Genomic DNA, 16,662 nt, shown 5'->3' with positions numbered 1-16,662 from the left:
TACATTTTAGTGTTAAACAAGTAAAAGTCAAGGGCTTTTTAACTTCTGCTGAAAACTGTTAACACTGTATATAATGTGTGCAAAGTACATGCCAAAAAATAAACACAAGATCATTTTGACATTTTTTAATTTCTTAATTTGTTACAAATAACCAACAGGAAGTCGACATGGCAAGACCAGAGAAGTGTTTGTAGTGTAGTTCGCTGCTCACCACTGAAATACTGCACTTCAACATCTTTTGCCAATAAAAACAATAAATAACAATCTCAAGATTTCCATTAAGATTGAACTGAAAAAAAACCCCAAAAACATCCTCAAACCAAAAGATGTGTTGTGGTCTTTCTGCCTCCTGTATACTGAGCACATGCATGTTTGCACTGGTCCAGCTTTAAGGTTCTTACTTCTATTTTAGCAGCTGCTAAAATACATATGTGATCAGCACAGTGATGTAACACATATTATGTTTGGGGAAGAGACGGAACTGGAATGCTGAAATATGGGAAATCTTTTTTTGTTGCCTGCAGGGTGACTGAGTGTGTTGCTCACACATCTAGTCACTGAGCCAAGATTCAGTTTCATCCACCTTCAAATCCTGCCCTGCCTTTACGTCTCCGTACAGTAAGTGCATAAAAAGCTTCTGGTAAACAGGTACTTTTGATTTACCAGGATAAAAAAAGAAAAATGGCTGTTTAGATATGAAAGACGAACAGAGAGAGAGTAATGAGTCGGGCAGCAGTTCCTTCTGTCTCAGTCTGACGGGTTCTGAATGACAATCAGGAAATAGTCCTTATCTGTGAAAACAAAGGCAAAACAGTCAAAAACAAAAAACAAACACTGAGCAGCAGTGAAGGATCTTTCTTGCAAATAGGGTTTTTCAAAACTGTTTTTCAACAAAAACCGTTATTCCTATTTAACAAAATAAATCAAACTTGTCTTGACACAAAACAGCTGTACAAGAACTCTGTCTAAGCGAAACATTATTTGCCATTTAAAACAGGAAATATCTCATCAGTGACAAAGACTCTGACCGAGCGTTCACTGCCAACGTTTGAAACTTGACAGGTTTTAACATTCTGTGCTGGAGACACATTCCAGTCAAAAAGTATTAAAGCCCAGCTTGTGGAGGGAAAACCATGAAGTGAACTGAGTGATACAGGTTTTAAAATATTCAATAATAAACAGGTCAGATGATTCTTACTGTTTTATTAGATCATCAAAACTCCCAAACTGTTGAGAAATGCCTCAGTATTAGCTGCGTCATAAAAAGCTGACTCCTGCCTGTTTCCAGATTGTGGTGAGCTGCAATGCAGAGGCTGTAAACTGGATGTTGTGTTTTTGGAGGGGGGGGCGGGGCAGAAAGAGCATCTAATCAGTGAGTTTGTCTGACTGCAATCAGCTGCAATAGCTAGTGTCGTGGAGTAAGCTTCACTGCCAACTGCTGACAACCAGGAAACACTCCTCCTGGTGTTTTTTTTTCTGCCTTTGACTGGTGTGATTTTTCTGAACTGGATTTGAAATGACTCACAGAACCAAATATCTTTACAAGTCTCTGTGTTACTTGAAATTATCAGTTGATTAATCCACCAGTGAATCGACAGTACAAGAATTATGTTTGGAGCTGCACCAATTAGTCAATTAATCTGGATAATGCACAACACTGACTGATTGCAGCTTCTCAAAAGTGAGGATTTGAAGCATTTTCTTTGCGTACTACATGATAATAAACTGAACATTTTTGGGTTTTTGACTGTTGGTCAGAACAAATTGGACATTTGAAGAAATAAAAACATGCACTTTTCACTATTAAAACAACTAAAATCACTATTTTGTCAATTTAATCAATAATGGAAATAATCGTTAATTGCAGCCCTTATTATGTTATTGTTTTAAAGGATTGTTTATCAGTGTAACACATCTTATTTGTTTAGCCACCAAAGACAGATGTGTGTTGTTTTCTGAGGAATTTGGCCCTGTACATATTGCATTAAGTTTTTATTTCTAATTCTGGGAATATGAATCTAAAGTTGGTGGTTCAACCCCTGTCCACATGTTGAAGTGCTCGACTCAAGGGTGAATGGAAAAAAAATGTACAGAAAAAAATCAGATGAACTACAAAAAAAAACCTCTAGGCACTTCCACTGTGGCACTGAACACACTCAAGTTTTGATGGTGTCATTTACAGGCACATCTTGCTATTCCTTCTAAAAATCCTGACTGACAGGTTTTTTTTTTTCCTTCTTACCTGGAGCGATCATGATCTCGTTCTTCTTGGAGCGGACCCGGAGGAAGGTGAGGTCGTTCTGGGGGTCAATGTCCCGTACAGTGGTCCTGGCCTTCATCACCAGCTGGTGGATCAGTCCTGCGTACTGCACCGTGCTGGAGTTGTCCAGAGTTGTCTTGACTGGGATTCCTGAGGGAAGAGACGGGGTAATTTCCATGTAACCAGAGGACTAGAACTCTGGCAGCCGCAGACTATAGACATTTTGTAGACAAAACAATTAATACTATTAATAGAGAAAACAATTAACAGTGCTTATTTATTGCAGCCCTCAAGATTGTACTCAAGCACAGAGCCTGGGTTATTTTCGACCACCGACAGGGCTGGTAATGTAAATGGGTGGAGAAATGGCTGGTAAATAGAAACCGTGTAACAAATATGTATAGAGACAGAGGAATAAGTAATTGTAGGTTGTTTATATAAAGTATTCTTGCCTTCTGAATTGACGATGATGATTCCCTGTACTCCTTTCTGACTCTGGATCCTCTTCAGCGTCTCTTCCACTTCAGCCTGAGGGACAGAAAATGAGTTAGCAACATTAAATTCAGCTGCTGAAATCTCACACAACGACACGAACACACATAACAGGAGGTCAGCTGCTGTTAAAACTGTCAAAACACCCTGTGGATTAATAAACTAATATCTTGACAACGCCCGACTAGCACAATTAAGCTAGCCCCGGTTAGCACTTTCTCAAACTCCCTCACAGAAAACTGCACAATCACAACAGTCAAGACTGAAATATGCACATTTTTATAAAAAAAAAATACATGAGGCATTCGGTCCTTTTTACCATTTTGAGTATGTGAGGAAAAATCTGTGTCAGAAACTGATCTCCGAGCGCCGCTAAATAACAGCTAACAGCTAACAGTCCAGTGTTGTTGCTGGGCGAAGACAACTGACGTCAACTTCCGGGTCAGCCTCCTCACTGTTGTGTTCCAGGTCCAGGGCAAAACGCGGAAGATATGAATATCGTTGAGAAGATTTTGAACAATTGATCATTTTGAACAATGAATGGGGCTCTGACGCTCTGACGCTCTGAGGCCATAAAATGTTTGTCTAATTTCTCACACCGAAATGAGTGTTTTATATCTTACACTTATGTTCAATTTGAAATCTGGTTGAGACCCGTTAGATACACTCTTGTGCTCTTGTGTTATCTATGGAGGATTTGGGGATTCTCTGATTTCTAGCTTCAAGTCAGATAATACAGACTTAACTGGCACGGGAATAACATGTGACATTTAAGCCTTTTATTTAGTTAAATTTCTTTCAAATGAACTGTATGATAATGAAAGTTGTGATTATTATTTATTAGTATTTTGAACTTCATACACAGCCGCTGTTGGATTTTTACCTTCACTTCCCGCTGCAGTTCATGGATTTTAGCTGCAGTTTATGAATTTTGAACATTCTTTTATGGATTTTGTGTCACTTGCAAAAGGACTTCATGTTCGCTGGTTCACTCCTTCCTTTCCTGTGTGTCCATGAGACTCTTTCTCTGCCCAGTCTCGGCCGACTCATAGGAATAACAGCATTGGAAAACCTCGCTGTTTAACGATCTCTGGAAATGTTGATTTTATTTTATTTTCATCGTCATGCACTTACTCAGTCATAGCTATTTTTTCTATTAAAAATGTTTTTTTTTAGTAACAGAATTCTAATAGTTTCCCCTTTGTCAGGATATATGCAGTGCTGGAGATAGTAAATGGAGAAGTGGCAAAATTTACTCCCGATCAGTTGCTGGCTAGTAGTTAAACACCGATAACAGTTATGAATTTTGTTCATTTTTTTTAGACAGTTTGTTTATTTATTTATCTTAGCTCTCCTTAAATTGACCGCTGCAGCCAGCACGTTTGTTCAAAACGCGCAACCTTTACTTTGAAGACGAGCTGTTTCTGTTTCCGACTCTCGATTTACAACAACCCACGCGAAGCGTTAACAGCGTTTAGGCAGCATCGGCTAATGAGGAACGAGCTCACAAACGCCAACATACATTTCCACTTAGCACAAATAGGACAATGAAATTAGGCAATACAAGATGGCATTTTTCATTATACAACGTGAACAATTGCAGAAGAATTAATACTTCATGCACGGACCGTAAAGGCATTTCAAAGTTATTTATATAATTTTGCAAAATTGTTTCAGAACAACAAGGGGTCAGTTCATTCCACAGCAATAACTTTACACTTTACACAAGGAGAAATGTTTTAAAGAAAATAAGTATGTTAGTGAAGTGAAAACTTCATGTTATATAATCTGGATTAATCCCTTTTTTCCCCAGTGAATGTAAACAATGTGGGCGCGGCCGAAACTGTTTCAAGTCAGAGGCAAACAGAGAAGCCGGGACAGGAAGTACAGAGATGTTGCCTTCAAAGTAAAACTGAAAGAAACTGATATAGGGCTGACACAAAGGGAGGAGTAATGGAGTTAAATAAGTATATTAACAATGAACAAAATCCACCAACCTGTGACAAGATACAACATCCCAATCCATTCATCCATGTCTTTATTTTTCTATTGATATTAAATTAAAACTTGAAAGCATTTTTACCAGCCACAGTGCAGTTGTGAGAAATGACAAAGTACATTTTCTCAAGTACTGTATTTAAGTAAAATTTTGAGGTACTTGTACTTAACTTGAGTATTTCCATTTTGTACTACTTATGCTTCCACTACTCTACTTTTTGGAGAGAAATATTGTACTTTTTTAGTCCACTCCATTCACAGCTGTAGTTACTAGTTATTTTTCACATTAAGTGAAAATACTCTTATAAAGTACAAATGCCTCCAAATAGTACTTACACAGTACCTGAGTAGATGTGCTTGGCTATTTTCCTCCTATGTGAAAAAAAAATGTGAACGATCCTCTGGGCTTTTATTTTGAAAACAATAACCGGAAGTTGTCCCTGATGGGGTTTTTTTTAGCGTTGGTATGTGATATTGACATCTTCACATTACAGAGCTTCATTCACACGACCGAAGCGGCGGAGAAATGGACGAGAAGGACGAAGACCTCGGTGAGCATGTTTAAAAACCGGAGACGGGACTTTAGTTCAGATCCCGGACTTTATCTGCGACCTGGTTTTTGTGTTCACACCGGGGCAGAAAGTTTAAGGACCCGGGTTTGCATGTGTCCCGGGGCGGTAGTACGGGACTGTAACGCGGGACAGGGTTAGAAAATTCCCCCGGGTTTTTCAGGTTTATTTAATTGCAGTTGAGAAGAGGTCTTGAGAAGGTCTTTGACTCGTAGGAAGCCGCTATAGTAAAACCTGCTGAGACACTGTGGACAGACACTGTGTGGACACTGTGTCCTGACTGACACCGACTCACATCTGGTTGTTACTTAATAGTAGACTTTGGTAAAGGCTGCACCTAATGAATTCCATTAATTATTAATCTGGTAATTACTTTCTTGATTATCCACCAGGTGTTTTGTTGGCTTAAAAAGTGCTAAACGTTTATAGTTGCAGATTGATTTTGTTTCGGGCAATTAATCAATTAGTGAATAATTGTTGCAGCTCAAGCAGTCTTCAGCTTCTCTGGGGTAATCTAATCCAGATTTGACAAGTCTAAGTAAAGTGTTTTTTCTTAACTTGGACAATGTGTGAAACAAACTGCAGAATCAGTACTTTTTTAATTTTATGAATTAAATTTATTTTTGCATTTTCACAAATAGCCTTAATGCTCCACACGTTTGAAACTGTTTTAAAGAGTCTCTGGCTTGTCTGGGATAATCTAATCCAGATCTGGACCTGGTCCAATGTGGACTGGATGTGAAATTGCTCTTTCATGCTTTAAAGTTTTCACTATTTTGAAACAGCGTTTACTGAAATGAGTAACACACTTTTACAACAGTAAAAGCTGCAAAAAACTGAGAATGTGTGCTCTCTTAAGTTTCCCTTAACTTTCCTCTTAACTGCTGAATGCAAAGATGCAAACTGGAAGCTAACTTCAGTATCATCCCATTAGCACTTTGCTCAAAGTCTCCATATTTAGCATTTATAAACATAACATAAACATATTGGCCTGCATTTAACGATTAGTTTTATTATTGATTAATCTGCTGATTAGTGAATAGTTTAATATTCTCACAGTATGTCTTCATCTTGCACAGTGCAGTGTACATGTGTCAGTTCCAGGCTCAGTCAGAAACAACGCAAAGACGTAGTGTTTCAGTCGTGGACCTTTCGTCCATGACGTCCACTCCCAGGCCTGAATGTCTCATCGCAGTCGTACAGTCTCCTCATCAATCAAGTTCATAGAATCATTTCATCAATTTTTAGAGAGTTCTGCACCAGAAATGGCCACATGAGCTCTGCGGGGGTATTTTGGATGCATTGTCCTGTCAAAGCCTCAGTAATCAGACTGGCTTTGTTCTCACATTCCTTCTCTCTCCCACCCTCTCCTTTTTTTTTTATTTTTCTCTCTCTTAATGAGTCTCTATCTCCCTCCCTCCTCCCTTCCCTCAAGCTGTTCTCACACTCGGTCCATCTCAGCCCAGATCTTTTTGGGGGAAACACCTTCTCGCTGATATTTTTATCCCTCAGACGGAGGTATTGTGTACAGCTCCACATAAGCACTCTGACTCCGCTGTATTTTTATCTGACGGGCAGCCGGGGACTCGAAGAAAACACGGTTCATAAGAAACACTCAGAGGAGTAGCCGTTGTTGGGTTGCTAAGAAAGTATTTGTGTTGGGCAAAATCATGACGCACATGTTAAATAACTGCACGGTGCCTCGGAAGTGTCTCAATCAAGGCACTATTGTGTATATTTATGTAGTATTACATTGTTGTGTAGTAACATGATATTCTTTCGGTATTTGTTGAGATTGAATTTGCTGATGCTGCTGCCAGGCTGCAGATTAATGTGACAGTTACACACAAGTTAAATATCATAACAAGTAAACACGCTGCAACACTGCAGATTATACAGACGCCCCTTCGGCCAATCAGTGTGGAGGAAGCAATATTGTTTGCACATGTGTGTGGGAGGTTGTGAAGCAGCATCTTAAAGGTCCCATACAGTCCAAAGGTCTCTGTCCATGTGTTGTTTGATTGTAAAGCAGGTCTAGGTTCTATATTAATACTGTGGAAGTATCAAAGCCTCAGTCCACAGAGAAATGCACACAGCCTGTATTCAGAAACTGAGCCTTAAAACCAGCCGTCAGGACTTCTGGAACTTTGTGATGTCACAACAAAGCAGTCACCAAGCCCCGCCCACGTGGACCCACTATTCAACCTTGCAGAATTTGGTTTCTCTGAATGTTTACCTGAAATCTGCTATATTTTTATTATTTGATTTATTAATCAGAAGAGAGGCTCAGAAAAAACTACACTGAGATGGTTCTTGGTTCTTAAAACTACAAATATGTCTTCTTATGGATCAACACTTCAGATGAAATACAGGAGAAGAAGAACATATGGGACCTTTAACATGTACAGTATGTGTGAACTCAGATTTGTGAATGTGTAAAGGAATTCACACAAACAGCCTTTTATTATGTGTGGTAAGTTTTCAGCTTCAAGAGCCAAAGAAAACAGATTTTCTCCTCAGTTTTTCCTCTCAGTCAGTCAGCTGTGCCTTTGCATGTGACTGCTACACTTCTACCATGAGATATGCAAATGCATGTGACAATCCGTCTGGAGCACAGGGTTTTCTTTGCCCTCAGCACAGGCTTACAGGCTCATGCTACCAGGTTGCATATTACTCACCTCGCAATCTGCCACAGTCGCTATTAGGGCTGAAAGATTATTTAAATTGCAATATTTCCAAGTGCAATATCCAAATGCCTAGAGCTGTTTGGTTAGTGGTTTTTGTAAACAGACTTTATAGACACTAAATGTTTGACATTTTAGATGTCTGCCCTAATAAGAGAGAATGGAGGGGCACATGAGACAATTTAAATCAAACAGTTACAAATACAATATTACACATTTCTTGAGTCTCTGTTTGTCGCCTCGAAAATGATCCCAGTCAGAAATAGTTTGGCTCATAAGTTATTGCACTTGAATTTTTTATACTGATTAAATAAACAAGATATGACATGTTCGTCAGTGAGCTTTATGGGCGCTGGTAGGCGGATTTTGTCACGGTCTTCACCTTGACTTGGGATTTCCCACATAGAGAATGAGCTTTTGTGGTTGATTCAAATGAAAGGTTATGCTCCTTCGTGTTCCATATCTGGTTTTGAACAAAAACCTGCACCCTGAGGTCATATGCAGCGTTTTCAATAAATCATCCTGACATTTTTTTTATTGCTTTCTCACAATCACCAGTTATAAATAGTTTTGCTTAACCAGTATGCGGCATAGTTATAATGTGAAGACAAACAGTGGAGTCATTGCATCAGGGACCTGCAGGTCTGTTAAGCCTTTTGGAGTGAGCTCTGTGTGCAGAAGTCACATAACTCCGTTCAAGTGGAATCATTAACAAAACAAAGATTGGTCAACACAAGGTGTGGGTGGAGGCAGGACTTGCAAAGTAGTAATTGCAGTTTGTCCGAACCTGCAGGAAGGACAGGAGGATTAATGCTTTTCATGTTCATGTCGCCACAGAACACAATGTTTCATCAGTGATATTTCCCTGTTGTGTGTCTCGCTGGGTCTGCCACTTATTTGAAAGTAGGGATAACCAGTTGGCAGCACTAACTCTCCAGTCTAGGCCCATTAAACCACTGCAGAAGAAGAAGACACAATGAAATGACACGGTTTCAAGTCTGTTTCCATTGCACTTTGTTGCATTTTGCCTGTATCAATACAGCAGACTTTCCCACTTCAGCTAGGCTTGGATGATATCCAAATTTTAAAGGTTCTGTAAATAAGATTTTAAATAACGATAGAGCAGCAAACAACTACTTTCTATGTAAACCATCAAAATATTCAAATGTTTTTAGAGGCTCCATCAGTGTCATTTGTTTGGCTGGTCCCGGCTGATGAGTCCAAGGCTGGGTGGGGAAGTTATAACATAATTATATTATTGTACTTTATGTTTCAGATGATTTTTTTCAATAGTGGTACATATGGCAGGAAATATTAAATATTATTGACTGTGACTTGACTATTGACTTCTGGCATCTTCTCTATACGCCCAAGCCTAACCTCAGCCAAGCATAGATTACTCTTTTGAATTTAAGGTGTTTTCACACAGTTTGAAAATGTGCATAAAATAGATGAATTGGAAATGTACTTGGTAAATAAATAAATAGAAAACATTTATTAAAAAGATGCAGCGAGGGAGAAACATCAGTACTTCATTTATTATCTTGAGGTGTGTTCGATTTCAGCGAGTCACGGAAACAACCTCTCCTTCGCCTCATCCTTTCAGGTGCCTTTGATCCAAACATACCAGAGGAGGGACCATCAGCGCCCCCTCCTGGCTGGCTGGATGACATACATGGATACCAGGGTCACAAAGGAGGACGTGAGTCTTTGGTTCTCTTCTGTTCTCTTTTGGGTTTTTTTTCCGCAACATTTTCCAACCTTCCTCTCCTTTTGTTTCTGTGTTTGTCCAGAGGATGACAATCCGTTGTACCCACCCCCACCTGCCTACAACCCCCAGCCTGAGCTCAACAGGAACACCCTGGTGCCCAACGTCAGGTAACACACGTCAATAATTCACATCATTTATAAAACCCTTTGCAGATGATACTGTGCTTTACCTTAATGTCTCTCAGGATTTAATAATATAAGATGTTACACACCCATGTGTGTGTTTGTGTGTTTTGTCCTCCAGGGTCCCCACGATATCGGAGGATATGGCCAGAGACGCCCTGCTCAAGTTCGTGGAGTCAAAATGGAGGTACAGCTCCAAACCTGCCAGGAACCTCACCTTCAAAGAGCTCAATCCCATCACTGTCTACAGGGTAGGAGCATGTTGAGTATTGATTAGTTATTTTCTAATAACTAACCTGGAACAAAATTAGATGTGAACATGTTTAAGTACGTGAAAGTGTGAAGACGGAAAAGAACTAGTGCTTCCCAAAACATGCACATTTTGTAATAACAAATGTAATCAAAATGGTGACTAACATCATAAAGTTTTTTGCATAAAGTAAAGTTATTACATTTTATACAAGTTTTTACAGACAACTTGAAATACTGTATATTGTAATAACAAATTAAAATCGAGTGTTTTAAGATCCAGTGTGAACGGATTGTAACATAACTTAAAAATTAGACCTTTCCTGACTTTCTCATTTGCTTGTGGAGGGATTTCTGTGTAAAGGATGTGACGTGAAAGTTCGCTCCAGAGTTCTTGCCTTAGTGCCTCTCCTCCAGTCTGTTACAGTGCTAACAGTCATGCAACACTAGCTAACGTTAGCTTAGAAATGGAGTCCGCTAACGTCAACAAACAACCGGCTCCCAGCACAACACAAACTCCATGTTATTCACACTATAGCTCTCTGTACGCTTCATTTCAGTGCTGAGAGTCACTGTAGTTTGTCAAACTGTAATAACAGTGTAACTTTAGTGACCTCATCTATCAACATGATACCTGTCTGTTAACGGCCACCGCTGTCATCAATAACAAGAGTTCTCTGATTGTTACAGACAGTACCTTTTAAAAGTATAGATGCCACAAACAATGAACGAGTGTTTTATTTACTAGAATTAAAACGCACCTTCCCAGAATCCACCTCAACAGAAACAAGATTATGTCATGTTACTCTTTAAACTCTTACTATACTGGCAGTTCACCAGCCTGACTGTGTTCTGATCCTCTGCCCTCTGCAGTATCGACTGGAGACCTACACCGAGACCAGAACCAGCGCCTGGCAGTTTGAACCCTACAATGGTGAAACTTTACTCTGAGCTAAGAAATCATGAAGGTCAATGTGGTTGAAAAGGAAAATGACCTGCACTCTGAGGTCATGTGACTTTTGTGCCACATCTTTTCTTTTTCACTTCACACAGGAAGAGTCAGTCAGCCACATCAGACAGTACTTACAGTCTGATCAATCAGCTCTGACCCACTCTTCATTGATTACATTGTCCTGTGTTTTGTTTCCTTCAAACAGGACAGGTGGTGGACGGGCCTCAGTACGGTATGTCCCCTCCACCGTGGGACGTCCCAGTGACATTACCTCAGAGATACACCGACGTGGTGGAGAAGATCCGCGTGCCGCACACGTCCTTCGTCAAGGTACAGCTCATTTTTTTATTATTCACACTCAAGTTTTCTCAGTTTTCCTGATTTGTTTTTATACCTACTTTATACCTATCTTTGTGTGTGTGTGTGTGTGTGTGTGTGTGTGTGTGTTTCAGACGTGTCACACATGTCACGGCTGTGGAAGAACTCGGTGTATTAGCTGCTTCGGTAGAGGCCAGGTGAGATGTATTTCTTCATATATTCTATATATATATATTGTATATTTGGCAGCAAGAAAGACAAAGTGGTAAATTTCATGATTCAGTTCAATCCAGTAAAACCACAAGTTCACGATTAAACCATGAATCTGTCAGTGTAGAGCCTCATACTCACACTAGTTTTTCTTGCACCTTCACACGCTGACGGCTCCACCTGGTGGTGATGAACAAACTCTTCTTTTTCTGAAGGGAAGTTATTGTCCAGACACTCATCACACTCCGGGCACAACATTTATAGTGTCAGTTGACTTGAATATAAACAGTATCTACAAACAGTAATGTGTTCATTACAGGCAATCGACAACAAAGTGTTAAATGTAAATGCAATTATATGATAAATGGAATGATGTTGTGTTTCTAACTTTTCATCTCAGCTCTGAACCTCATTGTTGGCGTCTTCAGAAATGAACAAAGTTCTCCAGTAAAATATATACGTGTGGTGTTTATACATATCTGCATTAGATCACGTGTCCCGGCAGGAGGGAACAGACTCAGACCCTCAGTGTGTCTGTCCCACCACTTACTGTAGCTGTAGTCACTGATAACAAAATACCACGGCCTCATAATAATGTGAAGATGAAGCCACCTCTGCGCTGGACACCTGACTTAAACCCTCCTCTAATTTTACAGAAGCGTTGCACTTTCTGCCACGGAAACGGTCGCTCCAGGAACAAGCGTTGCACCTCCTGTCACGGCCGAGGTCGCAAGAGGTGGGAGTCCAAGTCTGACTGCTTTTCTGTTCTGGCTGAATTTCCTTCTCCGTCCTTCAGACACGTCCTTTTAACTGTCACGGCAGCAGAGGGCGCTAAAAGCACACTGGGAATCACAAGAACGACAATTATGAATATCATGAGGAGCCACGTTAGCCAGATGTAAACCCCCCCCCCCCCCATGCTGCTTTACCTTCTTGCTCTGCTATGTTTACCTGTCTCAGTTATAACGGCTCCGCTCTCTTGTGTCTTGTGTTTCACTGTGACGTTGCCGTGACAACGAGGGTATTTCTATAACGTTTCTTGTGACCTCCAGGTGTCTCTCCTGTCACGGCCACGGCTACAAGACCTGCTCCGTTTGCCACGGCAGCCAAAACCTGATGCACTTCATCCTGCTCACGGTTACCTGGTACGTCAAGGCTGCACGCGCTCATTCCCACTGATAATCCGCCCAAATCTCTTCTTCTGCGTGTCATTATGTTTGTGTGAGTAGGAAGAACAACGTAGAGGAATTCATCCCTGATCGTCAGCCCGACTTCCCCGACAAGAAGTTTGAGAAGGTGACAGGAGATCCTTTCTTCATCGACCAGAACCTTCTGGTAAAAACAAAAACGCTTCTTTTCTTTCACATGTAACGAGAGTTCACGTCAGATGTGAAGCATCAGCGATACATAAATGCTGCTGTCCTCCCAGGTGTACCCCATCCAGGGTTTCCCCGATCAGGAGATCTGTGACGCTTCTACAAAACTGATCAACGGACACCTCAATCGCTTCAGTGCCACCAGCCGCATCCTGCAACAGGTACAAATGTAGACATGTAGATGCAGCGTCACGCCCCGGCCACTGGATGTCAGTATAACTCTTCTGTGCAGGAGGAAGTGCATTTAAATCACAGTTAGATCAGCTTTAAAACAGTCCCAAATTATCATTTTGTTCCCTGAACGAAAACTGAAAAAGTGAGTGATGCTAATGTCATGCCTGCGTTTTATCTCTCTGCAGCGTCAGAGCATCGAGCTGGTTCCCCTGACTCACGCTTTTTACTTCTACAACGGAAAAGTCCACGACTTCTTTGTCTACGGGACAGAGAACAAAGTATTTGCCTCTAAATATCCCACCGCATGTTCCATTTTATAAGTAGCAGGGATTTGTGGTGGTTAAGGTGAAGTTACGACCCCAAACACTCCAACGTGTCTCACGGACAGAAGTCAGAACACGGGTCATTTCTTTAATGGTTCATGAGACTGTGATGTGTGAGAAATCTACAATCTAAACTTGCAATTCATTCTCAAAACAGTGTGAAAAGCAGTAGATGTTCTGAATGTGGCCTTAATGTCAACAACAGTCTGGTTATCATGTGTCCATGTGAGCACCCGACTAGTGTAACTATAGTAATCCTTCATGGTTAACCTCACATATGCACTAGTTTAATCCTACGAGCCTGCAGGCGTCAAAGGGTCAAATTTCTGATAATCTGTGTGCACGGATTAATTAGTCATACCTATAATTTAATAAACTGTGACCTGGGTGTTTCAGTTTATTCCCCAAAACTAGAGTCATGTTGTTTTTATAGCTGTGGGAACAGAGGTTGCAGGTGTTTACAGCAGGTTAGCAGCCGTGTTTCACCTAAATTAATGAACGAAGCCCCTCAAATAAATGATAAATTATCCCATCCATTCATCTCTTTATCATACATACAGACGTATCTGATTATTATTATTATTACAAATGAGGATTTAGCACTCCTCGTTTACCTTTGGCTGCTATAGTTAGACACGCTCTGTTAGCATTAGCCTGCGTGCTAATCTGCTGTAGCCGCGACAGTTGACAGGTGGTGGATGATCTAAAAGGGCTACGTGGTTCATAATATTGGATTAGGATTTAAGGGCTGAGATTCATGAGTAGTAGGTTATTCTTTTTAAATTTATTTTTTCTCGTTAATTATGAATTCAGGGCAGGTTTGGGCAAAATGTCCATGTCAGCCACATACAGATTAACCTTTAAATATCTCTGGTTGTATTTGTCCATTTTAAATGTAAATCATTGAGCAGGACGGCTGGATTTCATTCATCACGTATCACCATGTACAGACGGTAGTTTGACTTTCCAGACAATATGCTTTTATAAAACATATATAATTTAATCAGATTTTAACATCACATCCTAATTGGAGTTTACAAATAAAGGTAATTCACTTGAGTATGAATGATTAATTCTGTTGCACTGAATCAAAGCTTTGCCCTCGACGTCCGTCAGGCTCCATATAACCCAGTATAATCCAGTAAGTGAACTGTGTGTGTGTACTAACGTCTACTACCTCTCTACTGTCGGCTCAGACTGATCGCGGTGCGCTTCGCAGCCGGTGCTCACTCTTTGAGATTCAGCGCTGAATCAAATCCCTCCAGTTCACATTAACAGAGACGATGTGAATATTATGTGGTGAGATGACGACAGATCTTCTTGTCTCTGTAGCTCTGAGTTGATTTTCAGGCGTCTTCGCTGTCACATCCAGAGTGAATCAGAAGCCATACTCTGTTTTATTGTTTATTTTTACTTTTGATGGACTGAAACACTTCTCCATTTTCACTTACATTTTTCCTGCCTTTTATAAATATTAAAAAAATATCTTTTTATACTGTATTTATCTGAATTCCTTCCGTCTACAGACGGTGAAATCCTGTGCAGTTTACAGTCACTTCCTCTGCACTGATTCGTGTCGTTGGATAATTTCTAACTCCGTTTTAACTTCTGTCTTTACATCTCTCATCTGGCTCTTTGGTTTTAAACATTTGGATTATCACCTAGGTAACGGCACACAGCTGGTGATGTGCAAAGAACACTAATCAGACAAATCTATCGTTTATTCTGGTCTTGAATGGGACTCATAATTTCATTTTAGTCTGAAACGATTACTGGATTAATTGTTCAGTTGATTTGCAGAAAAATAATCAGTAATTATTCTGATTTAAGTTGATTTTCCAGCTTCTGAGCTGTGAAGACTTTCTGCTTTTATTCATCGTACCTGATAATAAACTGAATATCTTTTAGATTTTATACTCAAGTCAGGTGAAACTTTTCCACTGCTCTCTGACATTTTAAAGACCAAATGATTGGTTGTGCAGTTGTGCAGTGGTTAGCACTGTTAGCACTTAGCTGGGATTGGCTCCAGGAGATGAATCAATATTGAAAACATTTGTCAGTTGCAGCCTTACCTAACAGATAAAGAGTTTTTGACATTTATTTAGTATCATACCAGTTACATCTTCGCTTGTTGGACGGTCCAGCAGGTCAGGAAACTAAAATGTGCCAGTTTGATATAAAATCACACTCACAGGAAAAGCACTTAACACACAGTACAGTACTGTATATCTACGCTCTCTCTCTCCTCTCTGTGCCTCAGTGACGCGTTGCTTTAACGACTGAACAAACCTTTAACATTGTGCACACGTTAAACACGATGTTCTTTTACAGCTACAGGCCAAATAAAGACCCGTTATCACAGTTTACACATGGAGACTTTCTGTCTCAGGACTCACTGACAGTTTGTCATTTTGATAAGTGACTGTTCATATCACAACTTTTCTATCAGAGGAGATTTATTTTTCTTTGTGTGTTAAATCAAAGGGTTTTTATTTTCTTTTAGAAAACAGTAAATCTAGTGTCTCAGTTTACATCTATGGAAAATACTCATTCATATTTCAGCTCTTTTTTTTTTGTACGTCTGACAATGTCTCTGTGATTGTTAAAGAATTTTATCAGTTTGAATTTTATATGTAAAAGATATTTTATTAGGACATGTGAGGCTTCACTATCACGTCCAGAAATGAAGTAAATTTACAGCCTCTTGTGTTTGTCTCCACTTTTACAACTTTACTTGGTATTGTGTGTGTCGTGTAGTCCAGTTATCTCTGTCTAAACTTATTACAGCTAAAGTTACAATTTAAAGTCATGTTGTTCATAAATAAACATAATAAAACCTGTTAAATATATTCAGTAAAGATGTCACAAATAAACTTTCCTGTTATCATCCTGCTGTGTCTGAGCGCTTCTACTCTCCTGAGATCTAGTTCGGACAAAACTGGTTCAGGATTATTGTGTTCTTGCTTCTTTTTCTTCTTCTGTTTTATTTGAAGTGTTGATCCATAAGAAGAAGAAAATATTTGTGGTTTTAAGAACCAAAAACCATCTTGATGTAGTTTTTCTGAGCCTCTCTTCTGATTGGCTGACTGTTAAAAAATATAGCAGATTTCAGAGAGAGAAACCAAATCCTGCAAGGTTTGGATGGTGGGTCCAGGTGGGCGGGG

At 39.9% G+C, this 16,662-nt stretch overlaps 2 protein-coding genes across 2 annotated transcripts; one reads left to right on the top strand and one right to left on the bottom strand.

The window, feature by feature from the left end:
- Window positions 1-110: 110 nt before the first annotated feature.
- dynlrb1 (dynein light chain roadblock-type 1) lies at window positions 111-3,171 on the bottom strand. Its single transcript, XM_022742097.1, has 4 exons — window positions 3,072-3,171; window positions 2,713-2,788; window positions 2,243-2,410; window positions 111-791 (listed from the first exon to the last, which is right to left on the bottom strand). The coding sequence occupies exons 1-4, from the start codon at window positions 3,072-3,074 to the stop codon at window positions 748-750; spliced, it is 291 nt and encodes a 96-aa protein (XP_022597818.1). The 5' UTR covers window positions 3,075-3,171; the 3' UTR covers window positions 111-747.
- Window positions 3,172-5,265: 2,094 nt separating this feature from the next.
- ssuh2 (ssu-2 homolog (C. elegans)) lies at window positions 5,266-16,444 on the top strand. The gene is made up of 12 exons (XM_022742072.1): window positions 5,266-5,301; window positions 9,610-9,705; window positions 9,797-9,881; window positions 10,018-10,147; window positions 11,019-11,079; window positions 11,303-11,427; window positions 11,550-11,612; window positions 12,282-12,361; window positions 12,678-12,770; window positions 12,855-12,960; window positions 13,055-13,162; window positions 13,361-16,444. Exons 1-12 carry the CDS (start codon window positions 5,277-5,279, stop codon window positions 13,493-13,495), a joined length of 1,107 nt encoding a protein of 368 aa, XP_022597793.1. The 5' UTR covers window positions 5,266-5,276; the 3' UTR covers window positions 13,496-16,444.
- Window positions 16,445-16,662: the final 218 nt, after the last annotated feature.

This window comes from Seriola dumerili, unplaced genomic scaffold, assembly GCF_002260705.1.
Source record: "Seriola dumerili isolate Sdu_G_001 unplaced genomic scaffold, Sdu_1.0 BDQW01000066.1, whole genome shotgun sequence".
In the NCBI taxonomy this organism is placed as follows: Eukaryota; Metazoa; Chordata; class Actinopteri; order Carangiformes; family Carangidae; genus Seriola; species Seriola dumerili.
This window is presented reverse-complemented; position numbering and strand designations above follow the sequence as displayed.